Source organism: Engystomops pustulosus, chromosome 7, assembly GCF_040894005.1.
Source record: "Engystomops pustulosus chromosome 7, aEngPut4.maternal, whole genome shotgun sequence".
Classification (NCBI taxonomy): Eukaryota; Metazoa; Chordata; class Amphibia; order Anura; family Leptodactylidae; genus Engystomops; species Engystomops pustulosus.
In genome coordinates this window covers 37,294,827-37,308,267 of record NC_092417.1, presented here as the reverse complement: position 1 = coordinate 37,308,267, position 13,441 = coordinate 37,294,827, and the positions used below count along the sequence as shown (strand labels likewise).

General features: G+C 43.1%; 1 protein-coding gene across 15 annotated transcripts in view; it reads right to left on the bottom strand.

The window, feature by feature from the left end:
- The window catches only part of RYR3 (ryanodine receptor 3), a 434,191-nt gene that overhangs the window by 178,142 nt on the left and 242,608 nt on the right, over positions 1-13,441 (bottom strand). For all 15 annotated transcript variants that reach the window (XM_072115452.1, XM_072115453.1, XM_072115457.1 and 12 more), the window contains 8 exons: positions 10,970-11,003; positions 9,981-10,144; positions 9,120-9,285; positions 7,037-7,123; positions 5,546-5,772; positions 3,713-4,517; positions 912-1,112; positions 728-830 (listed from right to left, as the gene is read on the bottom strand). In XM_072115452.1, coding sequence (XP_071971553.1) covers positions 728-830; positions 912-1,112; positions 3,713-4,517; positions 5,546-5,772; positions 7,037-7,123; positions 9,120-9,285; positions 9,981-10,144; positions 10,970-11,003 — 1,787 coding nt within the window. The remainder of the gene's footprint in view (positions 1-727; positions 831-911; positions 1,113-3,712; positions 4,518-5,545; positions 5,773-7,036; positions 7,124-9,119; positions 9,286-9,980; positions 10,145-10,969; positions 11,004-13,441) is intronic.

Here is a 13,441-nt window from a genome sequence, read left to right as displayed (position 1 = left end):
GTACACAAGAGCCATTTCAGGACTTTTGAAGGTCCTCTAAAGGTCCTGAAACCATGAAAACAGGAAGAAGAGACACATCCTCCATTTCCCAAGAAGCTGATTCTAGCACCATATGTAGGAAATGATTCCAGACTTGTAGGGGCTATAATATCCATACAGCCCAGGACCCATGACAGTCTTACTCTGTCCTTGAGCTGGAACATTTAAGTTTTTAAGGCCATGTTGTGATCTGTAATTGTAAGGAATGACTTATATATTATTGTCTGGAACTGAAAAAGGTAGCACCCACTCTTATAAAGAAGTGATTGTTGTGCGTTAATGGTGAATCATTCAGAATGAATGGAGTAAATCACAGCTACACTCCTACTTTTTGTGCCATGTGAGAGATTTTGATGTCTGATAAATCAGTCATTTCTCTCATGTGCCTGTTTTAATAATTTCGGTGTCTTCTTAATCAGTTTGATAATGTGTTAGAATTCCTTTTGGAAATGTGAGAATGAATTTCCAACTGGGTCCTATCATTCCTCTTGTCTTGTCCAGTCTTTTACAATGCCAGATTAATGTAACTCTACTGCAGGTTTCATAATAGTTGTAAATCGGCCAAACTCGGAAACTTTTTCAGTTTTTCATAACAACTTTTCAGCCACTTGCAGGGAAATCAAACACCATGTCTAACTTCTGAGACACAAGAATTGCAGCTAGATACTATTACAGTAGTTATAATTACCGCAGTGCATTAGAAGATCCTCATGGAACTCATACAGTTCATCCCGTATTTCTTCGGGGCAGGGACTATCTTCTTGTAGTTGGAAATTTAGAAGCATGTTTATCTTTAAATAGAAAAAAAAAATTATATTGAATTTTGACTGCACCAGTTTCCTGCAGAAGATACCCCATGGTCAGAATATTACCTGTTCCTGGGGTGGAGAGCGAAATTCCCTTGTTTTCTTGGCCGTCAGAGCGGCGGACATGTTCAGTGCTTGCATCAGTTCATTGTAACGGAACTTCTGATTGTACTGGAGCTTGGATACATAGTTATCTGAGAAGGAAACAATGGACTCCACCCGATGCTTCAGCTCACAGTCACAGAAGTAATGGAGAAGCTCACACATCTAAGAAGAATAATGGACAGTGACATTATGGTGGGTAATATACAGTAACTTTCAATGCCATTGGATGGGGTCCACATGAGCCTCTCCACAAGTGTGGACCCACACTCAAGCGGTTTGATAAAATGTAGCACCCAAGACAAAGCGATTTCTGTGGAACGCGTGTCGCGGCTGGTGCACACTATCCGTGATCGCTATTTTTAACCTGCTTTTTTCCTCTCTCCATAGGTAGCATTGCAAAGCAGTTGTCACCCTTATTTACTATAGGGGCGCCATCGTTTTAGGTGCTGGTTCCTTATATGAGGTTTTGCTAGATCTATAAAATTTTTTGGGGGCTTATTATAGTCTTGACTCTATTCAGCACCTTACAATTTACAGGGTAATAGTGTGACTATTATTATATTTACACCGGGGCATTGTGCACCATTTTATCTGTTTGTTGCTCCTATATTGTCTGTCATTTTATATTTATTAGGAATTCTATTTATACAATAAAAAGTATTGGTATGGACTTTGTCTTCTGATATTCATTAATATTTTGTAAACTGAGTAGGTGTTGGTGTTCAAAATGTAACACCAAGTAAATCTATAATTCTGTAAAATTTCAGAAATTCATTTTACGCATTGATGTCCTAATAAATAATTCTCTACATCTTAACATGACTACCAGTATTGCAGTAAGATTCAATGAGTAAAACACTAACCCCACATCCGAAATTTAAATTTGACCTTATATGAATTGTACTTAAAGGGGTATTCTCGTCTGGGAATTCACATCCAGATTCATTAATCTCCCATACATAAACATTTCTTCAATTAGATGTCATTAAAAAAAAATTTACCTGTGAGAAGATAATTTCTCATAAATGTAGCCATGTTGTCCCTTAGAAACAAAACTGACTCCTTGGATACGGCCACCACTGCTGGAGAGATTGCGCAAAGAAACAAAAAGTTTTTGTATATGAAATGTCCGGGAGTTACTGCAGGTCCCACAGCCATCGTGTGGTAATGAACGTTGAAGCCAGGAGGTCAGGCAGGACTCAATAGCGCATGTCTGGCCACTGCTGCCAAAATGTGAGGTGGTCGTATCTGAGGAAGTTAACTCGTTTCTAAGGGACAACATGGCTACATTTATGAGAAATTATCTTCACACAGGAACATTTTTTTTTAATAACATCCAATTAAAGAAATATTTACGTATGGCAAATGAATTACCTTATATACTCGAGTATAAGCCTAGTTTTTCAGCACAAAAAATGTGCTGAAAAACCCAAACTCGGCTTATACTCGAGTCAAAAAAATAAATATATCTAAACTCACCTTTCCAGTGACCCCCTGTATATCTTCTGTGCGATCTGTCCGGCAGCGGCGGCAGGCTATATATACTGGGGCAGGGTTTGGCAGGCTATATACACTGGGGCAGTGTCTGGCAGGCTATATACACTGGGGCAGGGTCTGGCAGGCTATATACACTGGGGCAGGGTCTGGCAGGCTATATACACTGGGGCAGGGTCTGGCAGGCTATATACACTGGGGCAGGGTCTGGCAGGCTATATACACTGGGGCAGGGGCTGGCTGGCTATATACACTAGGGCAGAGCCTGGCTGGCTATATACTGGGGAGGCTGTGACCAATGCATTTCCCACCCTCGGCTTATACTCGAGTCAATAGGTTTTCCCAGTATTTTGTGGTAAAATTAGGGGCCTCGGCTTATACTCGGGTCGGCTTATACTCGAGTATATACGGTAAATTAAATTTAAATGCCCAGATGGGAAAACCCCTTTACGTCATGACCCCCCATTCAAGGTTCCACCATTGCCTTATGCCTTCCCCCTTTGGGTCTTTCCTAAAACTAGAACCCAATACCCAAACTAGTACCCAATACACTGTAATCACATCTCAATTGCAGTACACTGAGGTTTAGAGATTATGAACAACCTTGTATGAACGATTTAGTTATGGGATTAAAATCAGTTTTATAAATTGTTTTTCTATAAAACTTCTCAACAATTTGCTTTCTGTAGTCTCTATCAGCAGGGGCTGATATAGACCGCCATTGGTCCTGAGCTGTATGAAAATGATAGACCCTACAAGTCTGGAATTCACTTTCTGTCTGACTCCAATCTTCGGTTTCAGTACCTTTGGAGGACCTCTAAAGGTACTGAAATGGCTCTTATGCATTGAGAGCATGAACAAATGTACGAGGATTTCATGGGGGAAGGTCCTTCTCTTTATAAAATTTGATGGGTGGTTTGGGTGGCCAAAGGCTAAAAGGCTCCCAAACCGCCTGTATTATGATCCTGTACTGCCCATGACGTTTTCGTCCCTGGTGTTGCACACTGTCTTACTCCTGCCTCCTAGCACTACTAGTGGTCCTGTAGTGTACAATTTATGCTCCCTATGCCAGTTGAAGGTCTAACTAAAGACTGAAATGGTGCACATGCTATCTATATTGCTATACTCTGCACTGAGTGCAAGGAGTGCCAAGGTTTTATCATTTTCATTTGAATCTAAGGAGCTGCAATAAACAGTAAAAAGGAGGACACCAATTGTTGCTTTTTGCATTTGTTGTGGAATTCTTTTGGTAATTTAAACAAAGTTACCTGAAGTTTCACAGACTCTGGTAGTCGGGTCTGCAGAAGGCCTTTAGCAGGAGCCTTGGCTTCCCTTGTTGCTTTCTCTCCAGCTTCCACAGCTTTTTCCTCATCTTGGGCCACTTCCTCCTTCTCACAGTTATCTTCTCCATCCTCCTCTTTGTGGTCACCAAATACATTGGGATCAATGAGTAGCAGAATTTGACAAACATCCTCATCCTCAAAAACTCCCATTATGAGAAGAGTGGCAATGAGCTTTAGCACAGGTACAAACTGGAACTCCATTGTGCCTCCCACAGGATCTCGGATATGGTCTCCACTGCTTTGTACGGCTTCTGTTAACATGCTTAATGCTTTGGATTTGAGGATGTCAACAGGGATTTGAGGACCATTTTGCAGTCGATCTTCCCCAGTTAATACAAAGCAAGGGGCTGTGAAATGCAGATCAGATTTCAGGCAGGTACTACGGCCTACCCCAGGTAAGCCATGTCTCTTTGACTCATCAGGGAACAATCGAATTTGCCTTGTCTCATCAGTTATTGGAATGATAAACTCATTGTTCATCATTAGCTTTCCCTCCTTGGCAGACTCCAAGAAGATACTGATGAGAAGGTTATAGAAACCTGATCTCAAGAGCCCAGGTAAGTATTGGTTATCAATAGTATACAGAAGTTGGGATTGATCCACATGGCTGCACAAGGCATGGGCAACACGGTTGTTACCCAGAGCACAAACGGCACAATACAACTTCAGGGTGTGGTAGTGAAATTTCATAAGGTCGTCCTGCTCAGAGAGTTCTAAGATGTCAATACACCTAGTAAAATATAAGAAAAATATATTGTGAAAATATTCACAGAAAAAGACATTTGCATATATAAAAATATTATAGCATATTAAATTCAGTCGTCACTGCAGGAACAAAGGGGCACATTAACTAAGGGTTCGCGGACCGCGATTCTGTCAGGTTTCCCGAATATTTCCTTTTTGCGCCGAATTGCCCCGGGTTTATAGCGCATGCAATCGGATTGTGGCACATCGCGCTGGCTTGCATGCAACTAAAATCAGGGGGCGTGCGGTCGGACAACCCGACTGATTCGGACAAACCGCGGAATATAAAAATTGTGTGTCGCAAGATCAAGCATTTACATGCACCAGGAGGAAGAAGGTGAACTCCGGTGGACCTCAGCGGGGAAGCGACACATAAAGGAAATTGGATGCATGACCTTAGTGAATCGCGGCAGACCCAACTCCTCGACGGACAATGCACAGTGGGGATCGCAACAGGACCGGGTAAGTAAATCTGCCCCAACGTCTCATGATTATTGATCAGTACCCTCTTCCTTGTCAACTTGGTGGACGTGTCACTTCAGGCCCATCCCACCAGAAACAGGCAGAGTTTTAGTCCAAACCTCTGGAGTCTTGTTGGGATATCTGTTAGGGTCATAGCCAGGGGTAGGGTGTAATAGTCCCAGTATTACCGGCATTATTGATCCACAGGCTATGACTTCGGGGCCACGATTATCCCATGTCTGTTCCCTTCATGGCCGATAAGATCTGTGTTGGTTTCATTCATAGCCTTTTTTGTGTATTTGCTATTACTGTTGATTTTATAATTCACTATTTATGTATATGAAGTTTGTTTTTATTGTTTATGTTTTAATGTATATTATTGTACAATTTGTACATCACTTCTAGCTATTATTTGAGCTATGGATTATTGTTATAGTTAACCAGGGTCAGCCTGGTTGTATACCCTCCAATATGTCCTACTAAGTATCATTCAAGTACTCGGCTTCTCCTACACTGTTAGAAGTGATATTTATACATTATTAGGACAATTACCTGTTCTCTTCAGGAATATGCAGAGCCATCATCTGCAGGGGCTCCAAACATTGCACCACCCAGCCATGGCGCTCGCTCACACGTTCTGTCTCCACCTTTAGGAAAATATTTGGCATGCGGCTCCAGAGGACAGGTGTGATCGTCTGTACATCCAGGCGAGGCGGGCACTGCGGCACAGGGTTTTTCTCTTCACTTTTAAATATTGCCGCTGAAATGGGCATGGAGTTCTGGAAACATAGAAATGAAAATAGAATATAAACAGTCTGTATGTCTAATGCTATGGAGAATGTGGGTAATGGGTTTCTTGCTTAGCAATCTTTACTAACTATTGAACCCTCCAGTAAAAAAAAAAACATTACAGGAGGAAAAAAGTGCAGGGGATAAAAGGGTTTTTTGGTTTAAGAAAAATGTATTACCTGGTCTAAATAGATAAATGCATCTGGCAAAGTCACCAGCAGCAAATAAATCGCAGTTACTGCACACGCCAACACTAAAATTGCGGCTATGCAGGACACTGCCAATTTGGGCATGTCAGTGCAATCATTTTAATCTTTACATCCACAATTGGTGGCAGAATTTTTTTTCAAATTTGAATGGGTCCGCTCATTAGTGAAACTCTTGTAATTGGTAATGGAATGTAAAAATTACAAACAGAGGAAAGGTGCTCCGTCACTGGCTAGATGTAGATAATGCTAGGAATCCATGTTTTTTAACCATGTGCTATCCATTTTTTTTTTAAACTAATTGCACATTGACACATGAATGTGTTTTTCACAGATCTATGTGAAGGCTGTAGACCACTTATAGCAGGTCTTATTTTGCCCGTGTTTGCGGCTTGGGGCTTCCCATAAAAGTCTATGCAGACATTACAATTATGTATACAAGGTGTCAAACATGTGCCGTCCATATTTGAAGCTGACTTAATAGGTAACACAATGGGGCAGATTTCCGTCGCGTGCATGCCGGCGCCGATGCGCCACAATCCAATCGCGTGCGCCAAAATCTTGGCGCAATTCAGGGGAAATCGGCGCAAATCGGAAATATTCGGGTAACACGTCGGGAAAACGCGAATTGGGCCCTTAGTAAATGACCCCCTTTAATGTGACCCATCAAGGGGTAGGGATATAATTTGCCAGACTTTAGCTTTTATGGCAAATCTGCATAAACATGCAACCGTTTTTGCGGAAAACTGCAAAAATAAATGAACCGCGAAAACAGACCACGGATCCATAGCTTGCGGCCATAAACCAGTGCACATTTGTGTGCAGGTTGCCTTATAGTGATCAATGAGTGGTACCAGTGTAGGGGCATCAACCTATGACAAGGTGAATGGTAATACCCAGTTGTTAATTTATTAATAAATATTCACAAGGAATAACAGAAGAATCCATTTACTGAAACAGAGATATCATAAGCAGTGTAATGGGTGATGAAGTGGTAAGTGTCAGTGAATGGCCACTACATTATAGCAGGTAATAAGGAAAACAATACCTTTAATTTCCCAAGTTCAAACTGGAAGAGATTAGTGCTAGTCGGCTGCAGGAAAACTGCTGGGAACAGCTTGGTGTTCGGTTCAACCTAACAGGAGAAAATGGATTTATTTCAGCGAGACCATCATCCAACACAACGTAGTAATTCCCTCTAAGTGAAACGTTATTCAAACACAACAGGAGAGCTCCCATTATTCGGGCTGGAAGCCGTAATACCTGTCGTGTGCCGGCAATTTGTCAAAAATGTCTATTCAATTACCTTAATGGTATTCAGAAATATGACAACTTCCATCAACCCACAACATAAAGTCTTACGATGAATAGATAAATTGCTAGATGTATTACAGTGGACGAGGTGGCGTTGAAGTGGAGCGTGGCATGTAGTTATGTATAGACAAACATGTTATACCAACAACACGCGGCAAGCTGTAAAATTACCATCTGGCAACATTCCACAATTTGAGATTCTCCCTTCATTCACATCTTGTTCTATTCTTTCTGCTGTAAAGATATGTCAGGAAGATTTCCAATGTATCCTTATGACACAGGGCTACAAAGTATCCCAATGTACACTCATACAGAGGACACTTTATTATGAAAGCAGGAGGAGGAAGAAATATTGGCACAAACAAGGTGAAGTAGCTGTCCATATATGGACTGTTACCTCACCATGAAAATATATACAGTGTACACTCAGTGGAGGCCTGGGATGGATGCCTCTGTTGAGCCTATACTGTGCCAACCACTAAGAAACAGGATGAAAAAACTGACTCCATTTTTTTTTCCATCCAGTGTTTACTGCTGGATGTGACTTATAAAGCTAAAAGCATGCCTCCATCTGCTCCTCACTGCTAGGCTGGCCCCATAGTCAGTGAACTAGTCATCAGAAATTGGCAAAAATAAACACTAGCAGTATGAGCAGCTTCTAGATTATATTTATTTCATGGCCTGGTGTGGTGGCAGTTAAACACTGAAGTGAAGCTCTCCCTGCCTTAGGCTACATTCAGGCGCCCGTTGCCCACCATACTGTAGCACGGCGGGCACACGGTGGTGCGTGGGGAGAGGAGGAGGAGGTGAGCGCTGCTCACCCCCGTCCCTCTCCAGAGGAATATATGGCGCACCGCGATGTATGCCGTGAAAAGGTAGGAAATGTCCTATCTTTTCACGGGGTATGGAACAGTATGGTGCCGCACCTGTGCGGCACCATACCGCTCCCGTAGGGCTCCATGCGCCCATTGCCGTCTATGGGGGACGTATATCGGCCGTATATACGTCTGCCGTATATACGTCCCCCATACAGCCATCTGAATGCAGCCTTAGAAAGCCCCTTCACTGCAATTATGGTCCTGCATCCAGGGACATCATTAATCAGATTCTTGAAGTCTGGAAAATTATGTCAACCACAGGGGAGGAGGTGTTCAGAGGCAAGGAGAGCTTGACTTTAGTGTTAAACTCTCCGCCTCCCTGACTTTATGCAACCAGTTAGCACCTGACTTGAAAAAGTTGATTTTCTTGATGATGCCACCAAGCTGGGCCATGAAAGAAACGTGATTGAGAAACTGTTCAGCTGGCTGACAACATACTTCTTTTTTTTTTATTTAAACCGTTTTTATTGAGTTTTTTAACAAGCAAAAACAAAAGTACAAATACATTAAGACAAGATGCAGTGTTGTAGTATATATCTTATCGAAATTAAATATACATGTTTATGTCAATCATTACGCCAATTTCTGATGACGGTTCACATTTAACATAATTCTTGATGATGTACTTAAACTATGTGACATGAGTCAAGCCAGGACTTTCTAGGGGGACTATTCTTCACCCACGTGACTGTTTAGGTCATTTGTATGCAGCTTTTAAAGTGCTACTGAATCTTCTAGAACAAAGAAGGATGTGATTGTCATTCTGTCACAGTCCCGCATAACACACTGACAGGTTGTGGGCCTAAATCCTCATGACAGGTGGTTATAGGAAATCTACATGAGCCAGACAAGATGCCTCTATTTCAAAGTGGTTCACATTTTATGTTAAGTTAAAAGACATTCATGGGTTACTTCATAACACGGAAACAAGTTTTATACCTGGTAGCAGGTTCCCAGATCTTTTCCATTGGCTGTGAATGACAGCACTCCTGTTGCCAGATCCACAAGGCACCCAATATCAATATCTACATTGCTGCGGCTGGACCTCTGGGAGCCAGTAGAGAGGTCACCTCCCCACACCATGTAACAATTGCTCCGTTTAACGCTAGGAATAGAGTAAAAAAGATTATTGTAAGATAGGATGTCTATATCAAGAGTAAATTGCTGTTATTTCCCCTTCTTATAAATGCTTAAATGGGTTTCCAGGAACATGTAATAGCCCCCCAGAGGGCCGAGGCCAGGGTAGGGAAAAAACAAAAAAAATACTTTCCCCGCTTCAGCTCCGGTTCTCATAGTACTTCCAAGTCTTAGGTCTATCCCAGCTGGAAGTTGCATGGGATCACCGGACTTGTTTCATCCAATCAGTAGTCTCTTCAGACCATCATGTGTACTTCCAAGTCTTGGGTCTATCCCAGCTGGAAGTTCCATGGGATCACCAAACTTGTTTCACCCAATCATTAGTCTCTTCAGACCATCATGTGTCATTTCCATTTTTCAGGGGGCATCACTTCCTGTGTTGTGCCCCGGTGCAAGGAGGATTCTCATTGGATAAAGCTGTGGAGCTGGTCACATGACCCTCCTCCACCCAGAAGCCCCGGCTGGGCGCAAGCACAGAAACCGGAGATGCTAGAGCCTTCAGGCTCAGAACCAGGAGCCAGAGCAGGTTAAGAATGTGTTTTTTTCCCACCACAGTCCCAGTATATTCCTGAATGATCCCTTTTAAGTTAACTTTAGGGTTGGAGCACTGGGGCAGTTACAGTCTCTACTGTTTACATATTCTAAACCAGAACCAGGTCCTACCTTTCATGCACTCGACCCCTCTCATCTCCTAAAGTGACAGTCACAGTGCAGTTCTTGCTTAAGTCAAAATTTTCACTATAAAAGTGGTAGTCGGGAGTCACCCATCCTACCCATACTGAAGACGGGTCCTGTCCAGCAAATATCCGGATAGAGTAATAATACAACTAGAAAGAAAAATAGAAATTAGTTGACTTAATTCACCGATTTAGCTACCTCCATTGCAAAGTAGTGCGTAACATCATTGCCATGTGATCTCTATAGACAAGCTAAGTTGATATCTGTGATAGCGGTAGGATTTCTGATCTTTTAGATCTGCCCCATAAGTATTATTATTGTAATGTGGAAATATCTGGTTTCAACATTGGCTCGGGGGGGATGTTTACAGAATGGGTGCAACATACCACGGTACATAGTACCTACAATAACATTTTATGGAGAACAGATAATGTTATGGTGTCATATATTAAGGTCAAAGTTGGTCCCCTATTTCCAGTACAGACATAACCCACTGCAAGTATTGGTGCGTATAATGTTCCTGTGACAATTGGGTTGTTGGCAGGACCGTAATAACAGCCGTAGCACCCATAGCGACTGCTATGGGGCCCACGGCACACAGGGGCCCGGGATGGATGGAGAAACCAAATACCCCCCGACGGCACAGTTCACTGCCCCGTCCCCCGATCAACAGTGATGCCACCCGACCAATGGCACAGCCATGCACCACAACACCCCAGATGTCACAACCAGGGGGCCCCATTCAGAAATTTGCTATGGGGCCCAGCCTCTCCTAGGTTGTTGGGACCCTTTCATGTTCTTGCATAAATTATCTTTGTCCCCAAAAACACGATCTGCTAAGTGAACCAAGGGTCACTGAAAGGACCTCCCAGAGCTCTGACCTCATGGAACCTTTGTTAGATAAATTGGAACCCTGATTGTACAATAAACATATTCAACCTCTAATAAAATAAGGAACAAATGGTAAAACTTACAGAGGTTACGTGAGGACCTTCTTGAAGTGCATTTCTAAAATGTGAAAACACAGAAAGGAATGTGAAAATTTTGTCAAATTTGTTTTTTTTTTAAATAAATATATGAAAATGTAATTGCAACATAATTGTCTCCCAGTGTGGGCTCTTGTGAACAAGCAGAACTAATCCTAAGGAAAAGAATTACAATTAAAATCAACTAAAAAAACTGTTGTGGTATTTTGAGAGTAACTGCATAACCTAGAGCTGTGTAGGTGAAAAAAACACTTTCCTTTTGTCTTCACCTTCATGTCAAAGGATCAGAGCTGTGACACCTGGCACAGAAGAAAGCAGACATGTTTGATTGAACCTACACGTAAAGGGAATCGGTCACACAATTTACCTGCCAAAACTAACTACTGTGTTACATAGGTGTCAGACATACCTTTTTTATTGTCCAGCTTCTCTTTCTATGGCAAAACTTCACTTTATAAATAGGCAAATGAGGCTGAAGTGCTTTGAGGGGTGTTAGCAGAGCACCTCAGGACTCCAGCTTCATAGCAATAACAACACTCCCTGCTACATTTCCACCACCCAGTGCCTTCTACCATCATCCTTCCCTCTTCAGCTACGTCACATTCTGCGTCCAGTGAGATGTGTAGCTAGAGCCATGGGGTGCTATGTCAAAGCACTTCAGCCCAACTTGCATATTTATAAAGTGAAGTTTTGGGATGAAAGACCCAGCTTTACAATAGAAAGAAGGTATCAGTGGCACGTGTGGGTGTAGTTCTACGTAACAAAGCATATAGTTTGGGTAGGTAAATTGTGGGGATGGATTCCCTTTAAGGGTAAGTGCACATGCAACATAAATGCCCACATAAAGTTAATGGGGCATATTTATCAGGACCAGTGGCGCAGAGGCCCTGAAATAATCGCAAATGCTAGCTTATTGCTAGCTTTTGCGATTATTTCCCCCGATCCGCCACCTTCACGCCAGTGGGGTGTGAAGGGGGGGGGGGCGTGGCCGGCCGAGCGGAGGGCGCTGCCTGCCGGGAGTGGGCCGGCGCGGGGCGTTACTGTCCCCGCACCTGCGCACCCGCTGCTGCCGGCGGAAGCCTTTTGATGTATCGGGCTGCGAATATGCAGCGGCGGGGCTATCATACGCTGGCGCACGAGCCCCAGCATATGATAAATATGCCCCAATGAGATTATTCTGTGCAAAAAAGCCTTAAGAAAATACAGAACTACTGTGCGGATCTTGAATCCATGGCCTGGCAAATGTATTTATGAAGGTTCAGGGAAAAAGACTTTGCCAATCAAGGTAGCCTTGCAGGTGTGTGGAGACTTATAGCCATTGGTGCTCACTAGGGGATTCAGGGAAATATGCAAATAAGTTTTCCATCCTGGAAAAAATAATTTCATATTTCCATGGATTTATGATTTCACTCATAGGGGCAGATTTACTTACCTGGTCCGTTCGCGATCCAGCGGCGCGTTCTCTGCGGTGGATTCGGGTCCGGCCGGGATTCACTAAGGTAGTTCCTCCGCCGTCCACCAGGTGGCGCTGAAGTTCCCCGGAGGCACACTGGAATGCCCTGAAATTTACCGGCCACGCCCCCCGATTTCCGTCGCGTGCATGCCGGCGCCGATGCGCCACAATCCGATCGAGTGCGCCAAAATCCCGGGGCAATTCAGGTACAATCGGCGCAAATCGGAAATATTCGGTTAACGCGAATCGGGCCCTTAGTAAATGACCCCCATAGTGTGCAAATCGGTTGCAAATCTGATTCGATTTGGCACAAAACCCACAACAAGGTTTTGAACACATACCTTAAGTCCCTGACTTTCTGCAACATATCTTCAACCTGCTGACCTACTTCAGTTGTGTAACATCATCCTAGGTCTTCATATATTCATAATTCACAGCAATGCTGGATCCACAAGGGTCGGACACACTACATTTAGCCCCTATATTTCCCAATATATGAGAATGATGGTGACAGATTCCCTTTCACTTAGAGGGGACGGCCTGCTCCGATGTAGCTCCATATGCTGCATTCCCCAGATACTACACTGTATGACATCTCTCTCCCATGTGGCCACATACTCTACTAGGAAGTCAGCTTGTGCCTTGTCCTCCTCTCATTGAGCTTCGCTAATATTCTCTTAGAACAGTGATTTTCAACCTCTTTTGAACCGCGGCACACTTTTTAAATCCAGGGGCACACCACCAACCAAAATAGCACAAAATGACACTAAAACAGTCATATTATACATATAGTTAATAACATAGATTCTAAATTTATTTTTCTCACTCAGTGTGAAACCTGGGCCTGTTTCGATGAACACAAAAGGGATATCCTGGCAGGAATGGTGGAAAGACACACACAATATACTGCAAAATAAAGGGGTACAATGAGAAGTACTATGGCCATGAGGCCAGAGTACGAGTGCCAGCTCATATACTCAGCATATGAGCTGGTACTTGTAGTACTC